At 40.9% G+C, this 14730-nt stretch overlaps 1 protein-coding gene across 3 annotated transcripts in view; it reads right to left on the bottom strand.

The window, feature by feature from the left end:
• The window catches only part of PIK3R3 (phosphoinositide-3-kinase, regulatory subunit 3 (gamma)), an 89761-nt gene that overhangs the window by 14810 nt on the left and 60221 nt on the right, over window positions 1–14730 (bottom strand). For all 3 annotated transcript variants that reach the window (XM_014541618.1, XM_005868665.2, XM_014541619.1), the window contains 2 exons: window positions 9284–9426; window positions 6111–6287 (listed from right to left, as the gene is read on the bottom strand). In XM_014541618.1, coding sequence (XP_014397104.1) covers window positions 6111–6287; window positions 9284–9426 — 320 coding nt within the window. The remainder of the gene's footprint in view (window positions 1–6110; window positions 6288–9283; window positions 9427–14730) is intronic.

The following is a 14730-nucleotide window of genomic DNA, read 5'->3' as shown; positions in this document are numbered from 1 at the left end:
CCAGTAATTTTCCATAACAAAGGTCAATCTTCACCTTAACTGAGCCTGCATATTGTCTTTTTTGTGCATCTATAATAACATACCTGATAACATACCTTTGGAATATCAAAGTAATTTCCCCCCCCCCCCCCCATTCCCACCCCTCAAAGCACAACTACCACACCAGAGCAGAGACCACAAATCGCCTCTTTGTTATGTAAAGTGTGTCTATTTGTTTTACTTTTCATCCAATTCCAGAGATTCCCCGCCCCAATGCCCCACCACACACACACCCTTGCTTTCTCCTGCCTTCCTAATCTATCACCAATGAATCACCATTCTTTGCAGCATTTTCCCAGTCCCTTAAGATTTTGTCTTTTTGGCAACTGTCATCAGTTTGGCTCAAATAAACTCATAAAAATTCTTACAGGTTTGGGCATTTCTTCTCTTGACAGTCTCCTCCACTAAAATGTAAGCTGCTGTGCCTGGCTGGTATGGCCCAGTGGTGGAGTGCTGACCCATGAACCAGGAGGTCAAGGTTCAATTCCCAGTCAGGGCACATGCTCAGGTTGTGGGCTCAATCCCCAGTAGGGGCCATGCAGGAGGCAGCTGATCAATGATTCTCTCTCACCATTTATGTTTCTACCCCTCTCTCCCTCTCCCTTCCTCTCTCTGAAATCAATAAAAACATATTTTTTAATAAAAATAAAATAAAATAAAATGTAAGCTGCTTTAAAAAAAGGGGATTGTCTTGCTCATGGCTAATCCCAATGCTGAAAAGTGCCAGTACATAGTAGAAATTCAATAAATAGTCATAAATATTTGCTGGTGGGCTGTTTTTAATAAATCTTCATGGTCAACCCCAAGTACACTATATAACTTGGCATCACACTAATTTAAAGTTCTTTTAGATAGGTTTCACAGCCTTTCTCAACAAGACATGTCTTTCAGTTAACCTGGGTTCCATTTCATATGTTTAGTGAAGCCAGAAAACAACTAGTATGATCTTGATAGAATTTATTGAGTAACAAACCCCCTCCTATACCACCACTTTTATTAGCAAAATATCCAGATACCCTCCTCTAAGTACTCTTATCATCCAAACCTTTCTGTCCTTAAAAAATTTTATCTTTGCCCTAGTTGTTTTGGCTCAGTGGATAGAACGTCGGCCTGCAGATTGAAGGGTCTTGGGTTCGATTCCAGTTAAGGACATGTACCTTGAGTGGCAGGCTCGATCCCTGGCCATGTGCAAAAGGCAACCAACCAATGTGTCTCTCTCACATTGATGTTTCTATCTATCCCCCGTCCCTTCCACTCTCTCTAAAAATCAATGGAAAAATATCCTCGGGTGAGGATTAACAACAACAAAATAAAAATTGGCCCTAACCGGTTTGGCTCAGTGGATAGAGCGCTGGCCTTCGGACTCAAGGGTCCCAGGTTCGATTCTGGTCAAGGGCATGTACCTTGGTTGTGGGCACATACCCAGTGGGGAGTGTGCAGGAGGCAGCTGATCAATGTTTCTCTCTCATCGATGTTTCTAACTCTCTATCCCTCTCTCTCCCTTCCTCTGTAAAAAAATTAATAAAATATATATTTTTTAAAATGATTTTGAAAAAGCTCAAGTGACTTTAGTATGGCAATTCATATTTATCTTATGATTGAGTAATGCCTAGATCACTCCTAAAGAGTACATTCTAGAGGAAAAAGCTGAGGCCAAGAAATAAAAAGACCTAATGTTGTTAGCATAGGTACCTAGATATTGATAAAGAGAAGGGAGCAAAACTGGCTAAGTTTAATTAGGTCGGAAGCTACAGCTTCACACACTCCAGGAGATAGCCATATGGTTCTGCCAAGAGGATTAACACTCCTCCCTTCCTCCCTGCATGGGGAGGAAGGACCTACTCTCCAATCTCCCTGGGTACCACCGGTCCCCTTGCAGGGACTATGGGGGTGGGGAGAATAAACAATAAAGGGGAAATTCTTCTGTTAAGTGAATGCCCAGTAGAAGCCAGGATGGCAACCATAAAGGGACAGTGTCTAATCTGGGGAAAAGACCTGATTGGTTAGGGGAAGGACAAGCCCACAAAGCACTGGGAAAGAGACTGGTCAGTTTGAAAGCCCGAAGTGCTATCATCAAAGCTTAACAAAGGCCTCACTAGGTAGCACACATTTGCTCGCCCATTTGGTCCTGCACTGTACACTTGGGTTCTCCCTCCCTAGCAGCCATGCATTCCTGGCAGCCACAGGGAGCCCGAGCGCCCGCCTGGCTGTGCAGGCTCCAAGTGTGGCTCGGAAAGCACGGGCCTGGATACAGCAGCCCAGCGCAGAGGAGAACAGAGACTAAGCTAGCCAAACGGGGGCAGAAACTAAACCGGACTAAGCTTTAGCATGGACTAAACTAATGTACAGAATTTCTGGACCCTGGCCCTTCTGGGCTTAATGAAGACAAGGCTGAACTTCTTCCACAGCAGGACGAAGCTGAACCACCTGCCCATGGCTGAGACACAGACTCCGGGCCCTTGGGGACAGTCCTTTGTGTTTGCTCCAGCTTCAAAAAACCTTACCATTACCTCATCCTCCCCTGCACGGTCCCCAAAATGCTTTCCTCACAACTCTGTGGCAGGACCCCATTTCCACCAACATCAACATTCAGTTCTCATCCCACTAATTGTGTGGTTTTAATCAGCCTCTACTTATGCTTCAGTATTCTCTTCTAAAAAACAGGAAAAATACTACTCCTGTAGTCAATTTACACTTATCTTAAGAAAAACAAGAGAAAAAATAGCCAGTGTTAGTTATCCTTACCTAGTCCTTAACCCAGCAAGTAGGGAAAAAAATCTCTCTATATATCTATATATATAAAAGGCTAAGTGACCGTCCAACTGTTTGAACAGCCAACACCTATGATGTGCACTGAACACCAGGGGGCAGACACTCAACGCAGGAGCTGCAGAGCTCTGGTGACTTGGCAGCGGTGGTTCTTGGGTGCCACACCCTGCAACCAGAGAGGAGGGAGCCCAATTCCTCGCAGGGCCAGCACACGCTTCTACCTTCAGCGCTTCCACCTTCAGCCATAGGTTATGTTGTTCCTCTGGAGGGAACCTGCTCACTCTGCAGACACCCTTTGAGCCCTGGTGCTGTCCCAGGTGCAGTCAACTGGAGAGGGACCATGGGAGGTTGGCTCCAGGGCATGTCTGGCCAGACACGCCCCATCTTAACCAACCCCCCCCACCCCCGCTGCTGGCCTCCACCCAGGACCGCCTGCATTAGTCCCTGCACCAGAGCCAGTGCAGCAAGCCAGAAGACCCGAGCATGAGTTTTCTTTCTTTTTCTTTTTTTTCCATTCACTCCCCAGAGGCCCTTCAAGCGGCACTTCCCCAGGAATTCTAATTAATTTTCTTCCAATGTGCACGAATCCGTGCACTGGGCCACTAGTGTATATATAGTATCCTTTCTAAAGGTCTAATTAGCCTTACAACCCAACTACCACCCCCTAATAGAAAAAGTGCTTGTGTTTCAGTCCAAGGAAGAGGACTAAACTAGGCAGTCCCTGAGAGAGGGTAATACCAAAAAAATACTTTGAAGCTGAAGCAGAAGTCCTGGAGGGGAATTCATGCTTCCCTAGAGCCTGGCTATATTATGAGATGGGCAAAAGAAAAGGGTGCCCCATGTACAAGGCACCCTGGATGGTGGGCAGGAGGTTTTAAGATGCAGAGTCTGTTGATGGCCAATAAGGAGAGCACTGTGAAGAGCACCTCTGAATTTTCTAGAACAGCAGTATTTAACCAGATGGCAGGACCCAATGGTTAGGGACAGAGGAAGCACCCAATTTGGCAGTGATGGGGGACAAGGGACTTTTGCTCCACTCATTTCCTGGCAGTACTTCATGATGACATTCTCTGCCATGAAAATGGATTAGTGGTTGTTTAGGGCTGGAGGGAATAGGGTGGTAGGGGGATGAAAGGTTAAGGATACATGGTTTCTTTTTGGCATAATGAGTATGTTCTAAAATTGATTATGGTGATGCTTGCACTTATCTATAACTATGATAGAAATATTGCATTATATATTTTGAAATGGGTGAATTGTATGGGATGTAAACTATATCTCAATAAAATTGTTTTAAAATATAACAAAACATACCACCCCTCCACAGAACTCTTTAGCTGTAAACTCCCCTAGTACATATTACTCAAAACTCATCATTAATGCACCTGTATTGTTATGGTAAGTTAGTCTTTATTTTGAATTTATGAATTTAGGTTTATGAATACCAAGAAAAGTAAATGGTAATCATGAAAACTAGTTCCTCGTGAAAACGAATTACAAATAAACAACCAAATTCCTTTTACGAGTCTCCTCTTCAGCACTGACTACACAATTTCAGCCCTGGAACACATCCAGTCCACCACACCTAGTATTGTCTTTGCTAGAAACATCAAAGTATGGACTGTGGAACACTGGACTATCCTACCTGAAGCAATCCTTCCAAGAGAGATAAGGGTTGTCTGTGTCTCCCTGAACATCCTAACTATCTTTACTAGCAGGTCCTGGCTTATCATCCATGATGTTGTCTAAGCTCTCTTTTATATTTGGTTTATTTATCCCATTAAAGGAACTTTTAAGGTCCAGTTGCCTCACTTATTCGTGCCCATTTGGATGGTGTATTTCTTAGTATCTCATTGCTTTCCAGGCCAAAGAAGTGCTTCCACTCATTCCTTTGGTTCATGGCAACAACTTCTTGAGCATTTTTTCAGCTTCATTATGTGACCAGAACCACGTAAGTATTCCAAGAGCAGACACACCCTGATTTTAGATAAGGGCATCTTCTTGCCTTGTTTCCAAAGCTCTTCTGTATGCTCTGTATATGTGCTTGACTTTTGGGGAGGTCACAATAGCAAACTGAAATGATCTCTAGAGAGGAGTGTTATTAAAAACTACTCGGCATAGTGTACTTGTAATTGTTTGCCCCTAAAACAATCACCTTAAATTTTTCTCTACTAAATCCAGATACATAGATGTATGAAACAGTCTGTCGCATCTGAGAGGGAAGACCATGGTGGACGGGTAGGTGGGAAGAGATCAACCAAAAAACTTGTATGCTTATATGCATAACCCATGAACAAAGACAATAGGGTGGTGAAGGCCTGGGGCGGGGGTGGACTAGAAGGGGTCAATGGGAGAAAAAGGGAGACATATGTAATACTTTCAACAATAAAGATTGAAAAAAAAACAATAAAGATTTTAAAATAAATAAATAAAATTTTCCTCTACTGAAACTCAACAGTACTGTTCCAGCTTCTAAGCTTGTATTTTATCCCTTCTCCCTTTTTCACACAAAAAAAGCCTGATACCTATGGAAAACACACAGATGCCTTCTGCCAGGAATTTGAATTGAGTTGTTTTACATGCATGAAACCCATAAACATATTTCATAACAGTCCATTCATTTCCTAAAACTAAACTTAATATATTCTCTTTTCTCACAGCTTTTCTCTTTGTAGTCATTTGTCCTAAAAATCTAATCCACACAATTTGTTCTGATAATATATCTTTCAATCTATATTTAAATAATATTCCTATATCTAGCTAAATCGTATCATTTTCCATAATATTAAAAAATTAGGTTTCACTCTTCAGATCAAATTATCTTTCATGCTTGCTATCAACACGTTTCTATTACTTAAATACAGAATTTCATTTCTTAGATATAAAAACCTTTTAATAGATTGTTCTGTATACTTATCTACAGGCCCACACTATTAGAGTCCTTGCCTGTGCCCATGAAGGACAATTTCCATCTCTGTGGTTCTAATATGCAACCAAAGATTCTGGTTTTTGTGTTTTAGGCAAACATTACTCTGTACTTTTTAAGCTACATCACTTTGCTCATGCCACAGCCACCCTCTGAGATTTCCAAGGCATCTGTACAGATTGGAGTCCTATATTGCTCCCACACATTGACTGCAGGTCAACTCTGGTAACCCTACTACTAATAGGAATACTTTCCTACATTCTTACTGGCCATTTCTCAATTACAAATCTGTTCTTCTAAATCTAACGTTTCTAGTGCCAGCAGAAATCTGGTGCTCGAGGTGCCCTCTGCCCTCCACCCCTCCCACACTACTCACACAAGGTGTTGATCTCGGATCTTGCGCAGCTGGATCAAGTCAGGTTTGATACTGTTCATTTTTTTATCTATTTCCCGGTTGTCCAAAGCTTGTTTCTTCAAATCTTGTTCTAGACGCATTTTGCTATCATGAATCTCACCCAGACGGGATTTCAATTTGTCATAATTCATCATAATTCTGTGAAAGTATTTGACATATTAAGGCTAAAATAGGAATCAAGCAGAAGCATTCTATAGTGGGAGCAGAGCCTAATATCTTAAGTGTGGTCAACATCTGCTGTTTTTTCCTGGACCATATCCATTCCCACTCTTCTAGTAATAGCACCTTGATGGTCCCTGTAGTATGGGTTCCCTGCCCTCATTTAGATTCATGGGTGAACATCCACACAACCCAGCATGACCAATAAAAGTATTCCATTCCATCTTATCCACACCCTCAGGCCAGTGACTGGCTCAGGAATAGGAGAAATACCCAAACTGACTCAATGAGAGTCAATTCCAGGACTTTGCTACTCTTGTAAATAGAGATTTTCTTTCCACCTGGATTGCTAAATTATGAGTATGTATTTGATTCTAGGGACTCCCAGCTGCTATACTGCCATCTCATAGGGAAAGACTGCCTGAGGATGAAGCCAACACAAAGAAAAATGGAACCAAAAGACAGAGTATGGCCCAGTCTGTGTGGCTCAGTAACTGAACGTAGACCCATGTACCAAGAAGTTGCCAGTTCAATTCCCAGTCAGGGCACATGCCTGGGTTGTGGGCTCCAGCCACAGTGAGGGGGCTTGCAGGAGGCAGCCAATCAATTGATGTTCTCTCTCATCAATGTTTCTATCTCTCTCTCCCTTTCCCTTCTTCTCTCTAAAAATAAAAATTAAAAAATCAACAAAAGACAGAGTATGAAAGCCCTTGTTTGGGCTTTGGATTGAGCCATGATTGAACAAATACCGGAAAAGCTATACGGATGATATAAAGAGATAACACAAAATAGCAGTTAAGAGCAATGACTTTGCAGTCAGCCTGCCTAAGTATGAGTCTCTGGCCTATCACTTACTGTGTGGCTATGGGCAAGTTATTTAAATTCTCTGAGCCTTTATTTCCTCTTCTGTTTAAAATGGGTACTTAAATAGTACCTACTTCATTGGGTTACTGTGTAAATTAAATGTGATAATACATGTAAAAGGACTTAACAATGCCTAGCACATCTTGGTAAATACTCAGTAGGTGGTAGCTATAAGCTTTCCCAGCACACAAAGTTTTGTTGTGCTCTGAATCCTTTTAAGGCACAAGTGTCCACACTACTCACTTATCATTCAATATGTGGTTTTATATTACTATTAAAATGTCATCATGTTACTTTACCTCCCATTGCACTGAACTAAAAAATCTTTTCTATTTCTTCATTATTAATAATTGCTATTGACTGCAAATGCCAAGATACACTCACACACACAGACATGCCTTTCTGCATCATTAATGCATGTGTGTGTGTGTGTGTGTGTGTGTGTGACTTAATTCTCATGGCATTTCAACAAGATATTATCCACAGTTTATGGAGGAGGAAACAGGCCCTACGAATTAAGTAACTCACCCAAAATCACATAGCTAGTAAATATTCAACACAGAATCCAAGCCCATGGTTTTAACATTAGGCTACACTGCCTCACACCACTTAGCCCTATTATTTTGCACAAATAAGTTCACTAACACTTTGGTACTAACATGAGAAATAATTTTGCTTTTTTCTTGGCTTATTTTTCTGTTTGTTATAGCACCTGTTACGGTGCGGAGAGTACATAGCGGTACTCAACGAATAGGATTCATTTTTATTTATTATCCACTTCTGCACTCCTCAACCCACTGTTTTCTGGCTCAGTCTTCCAATATTCCACTAAATTTGCTTTGATAAAAGCTTACAATATCCTTTGGTTGCCAGATCCAATAGTTCTCATACTGCTCATTCTCCCTGTGTAATCTCATTCTTACCATCTACCATCACCTACACACTTATGCCTCCCAAATCCTTCCTGTACCCTGAGTTCCAAATCCAACAGCCTTTCAGACAACTCCACTGGGTTCTCAAAGGAACCTCAAACTCATTGGTTCTAACCCCAAACTCTCCTCATACTCTCTACAGTAGGTCCTCGGGTTACGTTGGAGATCCATTCCTATGGCGCGACGTAATGCGATTTTTGCCGTAAGTCGGAACCCACCTACATAAGCACCTACGTCACTTACATGGAGCACATACACAGCAGTAATGAAGTGAAACAGTACAAAAAAATTAAAAGAAAGATAACAATTCCTGACCTTTACTTGTAGTAAATAATAAAAAACATAAAGCACATATGTACATACATCGAAATGACGGAACATTTTTTTTTATAAGTAAATGGTAGATGGCGACGTAACCACAAAACGATGTACGTCGAGTCCGATGTAACCCGAGGACTGTCTGTATTTTGTGGATAACACCAATCCTTAGTCAGTAGGAGTAAACGTTGACTTATCCCACACCTATCATTCCTGGTCAGGCCTCAAGTCCTCAACATGTCCATTAACTCCACCTCCTTTCCTGCCATTGCTCTGGTTCAGGCCCTCACCATCTTTTAACCTGATGACATAAGACTACAGCCACCTGCAACAGTCAGCCAGCTGCTCATCCTGCCCACGGTCTTGTTCCACCTCCAATTGATTCTCAGACTGCTGCTATTGATTTTCAGTTCAACAAATATTCAGTGAGTACCACTATGTACTCTCCGCACCATAACAGGTGCTGTAACTATCAGGAAAATGAGCCAACATCCCTACTTTCAACAAGCTTGCAGTTTCGTAAGTGGGATATTCAGTAAATGTTACAGTAGGGGTCGGGAGCAGATACTATAGGTATAGGGACAAAAAGACCCCAAACCAGTCTAGGGAATCAGAGAAAATTTTCTAGAAAAAATCATGTCTAAGCTGAGTCCTAAAGGGTGAGAAAGAGCTGATATTTAGGAGGAGGAGAAAGAATACAGAAGAGAGGAGGTTCAGTTTGGTGTCACTGGTGGGAACAGCAAGTACTTCCATATGAAAGGACTGTGAAGTTTGAGGGGTAAAAGCAAACACAACAGAGATTATTGGGGAAGAAAAGACATCTTGTCTCACTGATGTACTTGGAGGTAATTAGGTAGTTACCGTTCAATTTCCTTTTCATTCCCCTCTCTGCGAAATCGCTCAATATATTCTTTGCGATACTGTTCTTGTGTGTGACACTGCTCTTCAAAAATTTTAATTGTTTCATTAAAAGCTTCAATTGCCGTCCGCTTCATCTGTATTTCCTATAGGAGAAAAAAAGAAAAGCTATATACTTTATTATCTTTATTTTTTTGTAACTTTTTTACAGTTCCATGTAAGACTGAATTCAGAAAGCTAAACCAGCAATTTTCTACGTTTTTCATTTCATGGCACACATAAACAGATTACTAAAATTCTGCAGCACACCAAAAAATATATTCTTTGCCAATCTGACCAAAAAACAGGTATAATTTTGATTCATTCACGGCTATTGTTATGTTGACTAGTGTGATTTTTTTATTTGACAAACTAAGGGAAAAGAGGTCAGTACCCCTGACTAAATAGTCAGGTATTGCATGTTTTAAAAATTCTTGTGGGACAACAGTTGAAAATTGCCTGGCTAAAATAAGACCCTTTATTTAACTCCTACCCTTTTTATTTATATGCAAAATGAATCATTCAAACCCTAAAATCAAAGAAAAAGTATAGCTGAGAACCACAGAAAGACCTAAGTTGCTAAGAGGGATCAACCCCTTGACACACTGAAGACAAGGATAAAAACCTGCCTTTGCACCTATTGTAGTGCTGACCCCCAAAAGGTGCTAAAGGGGTGAATGGATAGAGCAGAGGAGTCCATGCAACAACATGCAAAGACTTATCCCCAGAAGAGCCCTACAGAGTCTAATTATTCTTTTTTTAAAGATTTTTTAAAATATATATATATATATTTTTTGTTAATTGATTTCAGAAAGGAAGGAAGAGGGAAAGAGAGATAGAAACATCAACGATGAGAGAGGATCATTGATTGGCTAGCTTCTGCACACCCCCTCCTGGGGATCGAGCCCTCAACCCTGGGCATGTGCCCTTGACCGGAATCGAACCCAGGACCCTTCAGTCGGCAGGCCGATGCTCTATCCACTGAGCCTAACCAGCTAGGGCCAGAGTCTATTTATTCTTGCTTTAGTTTCTAAAGCATGTAGTTTTCAAAACAGAATCATCAGTAAATTCATCTGATTAAAGCAGAAAATGAAAAAGGGGAGAATAGCTGCAAAAATCAGATGCAGACTAAGATGTAAAATGAAAACTCCATAAAACAAAAGCCCATTCAGCACTAGGGTAAGAAGTCTGAAGGTATTTGTAGACTTTAGCATCTGACTCATGATTCCCCTAAAACCTTCAAAGAGGATTAGACTTTATTCTATTTACTTTAGAAAGTCAAGAAATATGTATAAATGTCTAGAAAGATTACTATCCTGAATGTTTATAATTTTTAAAGATTTGGTGCTTACAAGATAATTCCTCAACTATCCAGCATTGATTAATTTCAACAAATGATTATTGAAAATCCACTATACAGGAAGTACCATCTGGTGATAAAGAGATTCATAAAACTTGGAGCCTACCTTTCAGGATTTGAACTACACAGGTGAAATAGATTTCTGAACTCTAATAGGTTCTGTTTCATGTTGTGGTAAGGAAATCAAGTGGGATAAATTAGTTACTTATTGCTTTACAGAGGCTTCATGAAGAAGACAGCATTTGAGCTAGTTCTTAAAGAACTGGGGTGGGGGAAATGCAGCATCGCACACAGATGGCATGGCATGTACATGAAATATTAGGAGATGTTCAGGGATAAGCAACTGCTCAGTAGGGTTGGAACAAAGGTTGATGAGGGAAGCTCAAACCTTTATGATGTCCCATATAATTGAGGTAATATTATACATATCTCAAATAGTACTGCAAACTTATTGAAATGCCCACATCTAAATATTTAGCTACAAATTCTGCACTCTGAAATTATAGTAAAGGGTACTGGCACCCTTGCAAAGTTAGAAAATACTTACAAAGCTCTGGCCCTGTATCTTCAAAGAAAACACCAATAATATAGACTTTATTAACACTGGTATATGTGTTGGTAAATAGGGCAGCAAACGGGAAAGTATTTGACATCACTGTCCAAGCAGCAGCTCCCCTGTAAACAATGTCACTATACCTACTACCAAAACTATAAACCTACCTGGATCTACACCCCTTCCTCCCTTTACCTGTGCTCTGGGGCTCACCTCCTCTTCCGTTCTCAGGTACTTCCATCCATTACATCAGCCAGCCCCTCTTACATCATTAACTCTCCCCATCTAATGGTTCCTTCTCATCAACATACAAACGAGTTCTAGTGACACCACTCTGGAAAAATAAAATCCCTAACCTAAATCCTCACCCAGTCACAGTTTAACTTCTTGAAAGAGTTGTCTATATGGCTGTCTCTCTTTGTTCATCTCTCATTCATACTCCAACTCACTCTATTTTGGCTTCTGTACTCACCATTCCACAGAGACTGCTCTTCCAAGGTCACCAATGATCTCATTGCCAAATTCCTGTCCCTTATCCCAATCTATCACTAAGTACAATCACTTTTCCTCCTAATTATACGTAATCCAGATGTTAAATAGCCTCACCTGTAGTCAATTCTCACCCTGTGCCAACCAACACCATCTCTTTCCCATTCTCTGGGAAGAATTAACTTATATCACAGCAATCTAGATTTTATCTAAGATTTCACAGAAATATAGAGGAAGTCTATAAAACTTATAAACACACAACACAAGGAGTTCTACAATACTTATGAACACTACAACACTTATAAACAGAGGAGGTCAATTATTTAATCTCTGTTTAACACTTATTGTCCCAGCCCATCTCCTGTACCACTAATCACTGGATCCTCGCTCTCTTCACTCACCTCCCAAGGCTTTAAGCCCCATCTCAAGTCCTGCTCTGAATTCTCACATAGAGAAATCTAGCCCTCTTCTAGTTTCGACCTACTAGTGGCATTTGGTTGCCTCCATCTGCCCCCCAAACCCAGCTCTCCAACCAGGGATTCCAAGTTCAGAACCTGGTCTCCTATCAGTTGCTTCGAACTCATAATATGCTATGAAATCCCCAATATTACAAAGCACGTTCACAGCATGTGGAGTTTTCTCCAGCCATGTCAGAAAGGAGAGGTGCAGCGGGCAGACAACCCATGATTCTCTCTCATCATGGATGCTTCTATCTCTCTCTCCCTCTCCCTTCCTCTCTCTGAAATCAATAAAATTGTATTTTTAAAAGAAAAGAAAAGAAAAGAAAAGGAAGGAGAAGTGCAGCTCTATACAAGCCAAAGCCACATGCAACAATGGCCATTTTTTCTAGCCTCTATTCACAGGTGGCTTAGCCCTCCACTAGACTCCACTTCACACCATTAGTCTGACTCCATGCCCTGACCAAATGTGGAGGCTTTGGGTTCATTATCTTGCATAGACTCATTCAACAAATAAAACAATAACTATATGCCAGGCATTATTTGAAGTGTTTGGGATACATAAGTGAACAAGCTTAAAGATTTCTGCTTTCCTGGAATTTATAGTGTAGGGGATTATACAGACAATAAATAACAGATATGGTAAATAAGTAAAGTACATAGTTTGTTAGAAGGTAAGAAGCATTATGGGGAAAAAAAAAGCAGAGTGGAAAAGGAAGGTTGGAAAGTTGCAATTTTAAATAAAGTTGTCAGGTAGGCCTTATTTGATAACAACATTTGAGCAAAGACTTGAACGAGGTGAGGGGGTTAGCCAGGTGACTATCTGGGGCCAGGGGATGTGTTGCAGGCAAGGAAATAGCCAGTGCAAAACACAAAGGTGGGAAGCAGGTCTAGTATATTCAAGGAACAGCAAGGAGGCTAGTGTGGCTGGGGCACAGCGAAGAGAGTTTAAGAAATGAGGTCCAGGAGGAAAAGGGGCACAGATCATAATGGCCATTACAGAAACAACTCTGGCTTTCAGTCTGTAAAATGTGGAACCAGAGCTGGGTCTTAAACAAAGGAGTGCTGTGATCTTACCTACGTTTTACAAGTATCACCTAGCTGCTATGTCGAGAATTGATTAGGGGAAGGGGAACATGGATAAGGAAAGGACAGGAGGTTTCTGTGCTAAATCAAAGCAAGAAATGATAGTGGCTTAGATCAAGGTATTAGCAATGAATGTGGTGAGAAGGGGTTGAATTCTGGGTCTATTCTAAAGGTAAAGTCAACAGGAATTCCTGATCGATTGGATACAAGGTATAATAGAAAGAGTCTACTAGAATGACTTCAAGGATCTTGGCCTGAAAGATCTTGAGGATATGATTGCTCTCAACTGAAATGGGAAAGGCAAAGGGTAGAACAGTATTGAGGTGAAATATCAGGGTTCAATTTTGGACATGTCAAATCTGAGATATCTACTAAACATCCAAGTGAAGCTGTTCATTAGGCAGCTGGATGAATGAGTCTAGAGCTAAGAGAATTTAGAAGTGTTTGGGATACATAAGTAAACAAGCTTAAAGATTTCTGCTTTCCTGGAATTTATAGTTTAGGGGATTATACAGACAATAAATAACAGATACGGTAAGTAAGTAAAGTACATAGTATGTTAGAAGGTAAGAAGCATTATGGAAAAAAGAAAAGCAGAGTGGAAAAGGAAGGTTGGAAAGATGTTTGGGAGTTACTAGCATATAATGGTATGTAAAACCATGAGATGGTTTGAAATTACCAGAGAGTAAATAAGTAACTAGAAAAGAGAAGACGACCTGGCCCGGTAGCTCAGTTGGTTAGAGAACTGTCTCAACAAGCCAAGGGTGCAGGTTCGATCCCAGATCAGGGCACATACAAGAAACAACCAATGAATGCATAAATAAATGGAACAACAAATCAATGTCTCTCTCTCTCTCTCTCTCTCTCTCTCTCTCAAAAAAAAAAAAAAAAGTTGAAATAAATCTGGAGAGGTGGAGGGAGAGAGCGAGAGAGTGAGAGGGAGGAAAGGAAAGCGAGTGAGCGAGAGAGCAAGTGAGCGCCCAAGCCAGTGAGAGCAGACGACCAAGATCAAAGAGGAGAAATCAGCAAAGACTGAGAAGGAAAAAACTAGGGAGGTCCAAATCTCAGTGACCTCTACTTATTTCCAAATCTGAAAGTTCCATTTATGGTTATTATTATGGATGCCTGTTCCACCTCTGATCTATAAAAATATTCATATTGGTTCTGTATACAGCTATGTGCCTTTTTATTTTTTATTATTATTTTTTTGTTAATCCTCACACGAAGATATTTTTTCATTGATTTTTAGGGAGAGTGGAAGAGAGAGGGAAAGACAGAGAGAAACACTGATGTGAGAGAAACACATCGATTGCATGCGCCCCAACCAGGGCCCAGGCCAGGGAGGAGCCTGCAACCAAGGTACGTGCCCAGGACCCTTTGGTCCACAGGCCGATGCTCTACACACTGAGCCAAACTGGCTACGGCAGCCATGTGCCTTTTAAAATATATATATATTGATTGATTT

Source organism: Myotis brandtii, unplaced genomic scaffold (genome assembly GCF_000412655.1).
Source record: "Myotis brandtii unplaced genomic scaffold, ASM41265v1 scaffold274, whole genome shotgun sequence".
In the NCBI taxonomy this organism is placed as follows: domain Eukaryota; kingdom Metazoa; phylum Chordata; class Mammalia; order Chiroptera; family Vespertilionidae; genus Myotis; species Myotis brandtii.
Note: the sequence above shows the minus strand (reverse complement) of the source record. Positions and strands in the feature narration are given on the sequence as shown.